The sequence below is a fragment of the Lipotes vexillifer genome, unplaced genomic scaffold (assembly GCF_000442215.2).
Source record: "Lipotes vexillifer unplaced genomic scaffold, Lipotes_vexillifer_v1.1 scaffold178, whole genome shotgun sequence".
In the NCBI taxonomy this organism is placed as follows: Eukaryota; Metazoa; Chordata; class Mammalia; order Artiodactyla; family Lipotidae; genus Lipotes; species Lipotes vexillifer.
In genome coordinates, this window is record NW_006775603.1 from 975,817 (window position 1) to 981,780 (window position 5,964).

Below are 5,964 nucleotides of genomic sequence, written 5' to 3' on the forward strand. Positions count from 1 at the left end.
GAATGCCTGCATAAAAACTAAAATTGTCATTCAGGCCATGATGGCTAATGTTATACAAATAGTCATACAAATAACTCAGGCAGTGAATCTGACACATTGGCAATCTGGAACAGTGTGCAATAAGGATACATAAAATCAAGGTGTTTCGTAGTCCCTAAAGAAATAGCTAGGGCTCATGGTACAAAGAGCTAAGCATATCTTAGGGATTTGGGAGAGCTGAGCTCCAGTTCTGTTTCTGGCATTTACTCCCTTTGTGACAATTTCCTAGTCAACCTGAGATACAAAGAATGCACTGTTAATTCTTTAGTAAGGAAACTATTACCACAGTAACCCCCATCATACTGCCCTTCTGAGTTCAAGGTGAGCTTTTTTCTCTCTTTAAACAAACTAGGAATAGGTATCTTTATTCTCATTTCTTATCTTTCTCTGCATTTGAATGTGTCTGTCCATTCACTCACTATTTCAGTGCATATGCACTGTTTGTCACTTTTTCTTTCTGTCTGAGCCACATACACCAGCGATCCAGTTTGCCAAAGCAGGAACATTGAGTCCAATAATAATGCAACTAACTGCTTGAGTTCACCCTAATAAACTCTGAAGAATCCTTTCCAAACTACCTTACTTCCTGTTTAGCACTAGCTGTTGGACTAGATATGATATTTCACTGGACAGAGTTATTTGCTGAGTATAATTTACCGAAATAAACACAGATGAATGATTAGCCTACTTTCAGAGATGGAAGGAGTCTTACAGCTCATTTTAAAATTGAGGAATAATTTCACACATAATTAATTGCCCATCAGGTTATAGCAGAAACTAAAACCCAGTCTGTTATGATACATAATCCATGAGAGTGACTACTGTTGTCGCCACATAGTCATACGTAAGAAACTCTGGATAATAACAGGAGAGGCTAACCCATGCAGAGTGGATTAAAATCCTAGCTCAATAACTTTTAGATGTGGGACTTTCAGCAAGTATTCCATCTCTCTGTTCCTCACGTTCCTCATCAGCAAGTCAAGATAGTAATAATACTTTCCTCATAGAACTAATATGAGGACTAAACAAGATAATACATACCCATTTCATAGAATCATTTGATAGATATTAACTAAATGTTGACGTCATGGGGATAAGGATAATATGGCCAAATTGGATTTTTGATTTACATTTACATACATAACGCCTGCAATTTAGGGCCATTCACTACTTATATTGATTGTTAATTTGAAATGTTATAGTTTCTTCATTTCCCTTTCATGGTTTCTTCTCAGAAACAACATTTTCTCATGTTAGATCCTCTTCCCTTCCTCACCTCCCTCTCAGAGAAATACTAGATGAGAGAAATAATAGATGGTACAATTTAAAAACTTGAGATATGAGAAAATACAGGTTGAAGTCACAGTGGAATATCTAATTTGTTTTGAGTTATTTGATATTGATCTGGAGGAAAACAGATCCTTTTAACTATAATGATTTAAGAAATAAGAACTAAAAAAAATTATTCCCATAAACTATTTAAAAATTAGAATTACAATAAGTTTTAACATTGGTTTAGTGAAAAGTATTACCAAGGGAAAAGTTATAGTATCTTTAGAAAACATAATGATAGGTATAAATTTAAAATACCAAAGAGTATAAACCTTAATGCTTTTTGTAATGTACTTAAGGAAATCTAAGTTTGACAATAATATTGATGATGAAGATTATTATAATAAGAAGAACAGATAACACTTACTGAATGCTTACTTTTTTTTTAATATTTACTTATTTGGTTGCATGGGGCAGATGGGCTCCTTAGTTGTGGCATGTGGGCTCCTTAGTTGTGGCATGCAAACCTTAACTGCAGCATGCATGTGGGATCTGCTGACCAGGGATCGAACCTGTGCCCCCTGCATTGGGAATGTAAAGTCTTATCCACTGCACCACCAGGGAAGTCCGTGAATGTTTATTATATTCCAGGTATCATCCCAAACACTTTTATTCCAACTGATAATTTAATGTGAGACAAATAATCTGTTTTCCCCCAACTGCTCTCCTCTTTAGATCTCAGAAGATATCAAATCCTGTGTACAGGATGCAACATAAAATTGTTACCTCATTAGAATGGAAGTGCTGTCCTGGATTCAGTGGACCAAAATGTCAGTTAGAAGGTATATTCTAATATTAATTTCATAATAACAATGAGAAGCATAAAACTTCTAAAGAATAAGCAACTGATTCCAGTGAAAAAAAGAGTTGCAATTTATCTTTTGAACAAAGTTAATTAACATGTAGCCAAGCTATCAAGACTGTTACTTTCTTCGAGCTTCCTAATTTAGTAGCTGTGATATCTCATAAGCTGTCCTTTAACTTCTCTCATCATTTTTATATTGGTTTCACAGGATGAATAATTGGAGACCTGACTACATATCTTACTGTTTCTTAGCTATATGGCATAGACACATGCCTTGTTAAAATATCAGAAATCCTAATTGTATATTCTTAAATAAACTGTCATTAGAAGTGACCCTCTGTAAAAATAAGATTACCCTCTAGTTTTGTTCCAGTTCAGTTCTTTGAAATAATATCATCTATAAATGAAATTCGGTTGCAAAGAATATACCAATATGACATGAATAATCCTGCTTTTTAAAAAATATCCTAATGGAGCCATTTTTTCAACAGATTTTAAGGATTTTCTGGTGGCAAGGCTGATCAAATACATGGTAACCTGCTGTGGCCTAACATCCATGTGACTGTTATTTTGCTTTGGGCTTTAAACAGGTTCCCTTTGAAAAATAAGATATGGCATCCGCATACATATTTTAAATGAATGGATATTACAAGGAAGGCTATTAGCGGTAGTGGGGAATTCAATCAGCAGTGTAAGAGACTGTGATTAAAAATTAATGTAAGTGTGGAGAAACCATTATGATTCACATTTTACAAAAAGAAAGTTGTAATATAAAAGCTCTAGAAAACCTGCAGTTTAGTTAAGGATATTATATATGGTTCTTCTAGCCCATTCGTTGAGAATCTATAGGCAAATTTCACTGTAACGCTATTTATTCTGGATATGGCCTTAATTTCAAAGATGTTATAAAAATTAAATACATTTCCAGAGTACAGCATGAATATGTACTTCATTTATAACCAGGTAAAATTAAGTTTTAAACAAAATATCATCTATACCAAAAATATTTGCAAACAAGATACTTTACCATATTCTAAAAAAGAAAGACTCCAAATATGATCCTGCTTTCAAAGGATTTCTAATTTCCGTGAGGTGCACAGATATACTCACAGTGGTAAAACCTATTTGTTTATAGTCTGTGTATGTCAGACGGTTAAGAGTTCTGGAGAATATTTAGAATTATATTTCTAAAGTCTAAGATCAATTTTCATATTTCTCTCCTTACGAAAAAGGATTTTAATTCCATGATCATTTCTTAAATATTCCGTGTTTGTTCACAATATACCCTTCTAGAAATTTCGAATGTCGTTCCACACCCTATCGTACATAAGGGACAGGAAGCAAAGTCTGTATGTCAAAGAATGTCATGGTGTCCAGCTGATGAGGACTGTGTTGTTTCATGCTTCTTCCTTTTATACCTGCTAATCGATTATTAATCACTATGATGGACTGTATATGCCTAGGAGGGAAAAACATAGAATTCCATCATTATAAATACACACACAAGAAACAAGACTAGTTGACAGTTTTGAATATCTGCTACGTACTATTTTTCCCTTTTTAAAAAAAGTATTATATGAAATATTTAAATGGAATTCAAACAGTTTAGCTTTGACTGCTAACACCTCATGTTCTAATGGATGCAACCTGTGGATATCTTTAATACTGGATTCACAAATCGTTATCTTGAATCCCCATTAACAAAAATGTCCCAGAACAGTTCTATGACTTTCTGTCACAATACTGTAACTAGAATTACTCATAATTCAGGTATGTGCTGATAAAGCTGCTGTGGGAAGGACTTCTTTCTATTGAAATCTATGGTAGGAATAATTTTCTGATGGCAGATATGCCCATTGTGTCATTTTGTCATACAATCAACTCTAATACAACTGTGATTCCAAAAGAACCGACTGTTGCTCCCTACGGTATCCTGACCATCCTCGTCTTCACTTTTATTGAAGTACATAAAAGCTGTTGAATTCTTTATTACTGCAGTTGATACACTGGTAGTATCAAGAACTACTGAGTCCCTTTGTCCCTTGAGCCATTCTTCATTATCTCATCTATCCTTGGAGCAGGGGGTGGGGAGGTGCACATATTTTCCTTCTGATTCCTACCCAATTATGTGCCAAGGTCCCCCTCCCCTTTTCATCACACTTTATATATGTGCCAACAGTCTTTTATTCTTATGTGGGAGAGAAAATTGTCAGGTTTCCTTTGACAGCACTCTCCACACTGTCTCATATGACAAGCAGCTCCAAATATGGCAAGAATAATCAGTGTGACTGATCCATTCTTTAAAGCTCTTTCAGAGCCCTCAAGGGTTTGGAAAACCTGGTTATGTAGCTACCGTGATAATTACTTCAGTGCTAGTCCTTTACAACAAGAGGAAATTATTTTATTCACAGAAAATTTGTGAACTATTACATGAATTTCACAACTTCCTGTTTCCCCAACAAGTTTCCTCCCCACAACAAAATTCATTTCATAATAGAAAAAGTAACAATTTTAATTTAAATTGCAGTAGGGAGGTCTTTTTAAATATACAAAAAAATCGGTAGATCAGGAATAAAATGGAATTGCTGGCAACTGTACTCTTGTTTATTTCTCCTCCTTCACTTTCTACCCTCTCTTTTTCTTTTTCTGTCTCTCTCTCTCTCCATAGACCCATCCCCGACCTGTTCAGAAAGGATGTTGTGATTCAAAATTCGGGTCCAGAGAATTTGAAAAAGAACATATCCATGTATATGTATAAATGAATCACTTTGCTGTACACCTGACACTTAGACAACATTGTTAATCACCTATACTCCAATATAAAATAAAGAGTTAAAAAGAATCCATGGGGCAATTATTCCGTTGTCTTATTCTCCAATATGCTGTTTATAATATTACTAACCCTCCACAGATGCTCTTTTTGCTGCAACTCAGATAATCAAAATTCTGGTAATAAGTTCTACATCAGTTTATTAAAAATATTAGTCATGCTGTCAAGAAGAAACTAAGTTTTAAGAAGTCTAAGTGAATAGAGTTTTGCTGGGAGAAAAAGGAGCATTAAGTCCAACGGCAAAGTAACACTTTTTATATATTTTACATTTGTTATATCTTCTTGAGGGTCAACGAGTTTGTCTCAGAAAGGGAGCTAGATTTGTGATATGATATGCGAGAAAGTTTTTTGAAATGTCAGTAACAACATACTTTTTAAGCCAATTTTATAAAAATTGCAATAATTTACTTTTCCAGTAGATGTCTCTAAAATGTTCTAAAGTAGTACAAGGAAATTGTGGCTTTGCTCTAATGACACAAAGTACAGGAATTTAAGTTCAAATAATGTTAGATCAGAGAGGAGGAAAAAAAATCTTCTTTGCAAATCTGTTTTTAAAAAATCTAGTCAGCATATGGTATTTGTTTTTCTCTTTCTGACTTACTTCACTCTGTATGAAAGACTCTCGGTCCATCCACCTCACTACAAATAACTCAATTTCGTTTCTTTTTATGGCTGAGTAATATTCCATTGTATATATGTGCCACCCGGGAAGCAGCCGCATAGCACAGGGAGATCAGCTCAGTGCTCTGTGACCACCTAGAGGGGTGGGATAGGGAGGGTGGGAGGGAGATGCAAGAGAGAAGGGATATGGGGATATGTCTATGTATAGCTGATTCACTTTGTTATACAGCAGAAACTAACACAACATTGTAAAGCGATTATACTCCAATAAAGATGTTAAAAAAAAAATTGAAAAACAAAAAACAAAGTCCAGTCAGCTTTAATCAGATCCTCTATG

At 34.6% G+C, this 5,964-nt stretch overlaps 1 protein-coding gene across 1 annotated transcript in view; it reads left to right on the forward strand.

Moving 5' to 3' along the window:
* The window catches only part of MMRN1 (multimerin 1), a 67,725-nt gene that overhangs the window by 25,126 nt on the left and 36,635 nt on the right, over positions 1-5,964 (forward strand). The window contains exon 3 of the mRNA XM_007450016.1: positions 2,047-2,153. Coding sequence (XP_007450078.1) covers positions 2,047-2,153 — 107 coding nt within the window. The remainder of the gene's footprint in view (positions 1-2,046; positions 2,154-5,964) is intronic.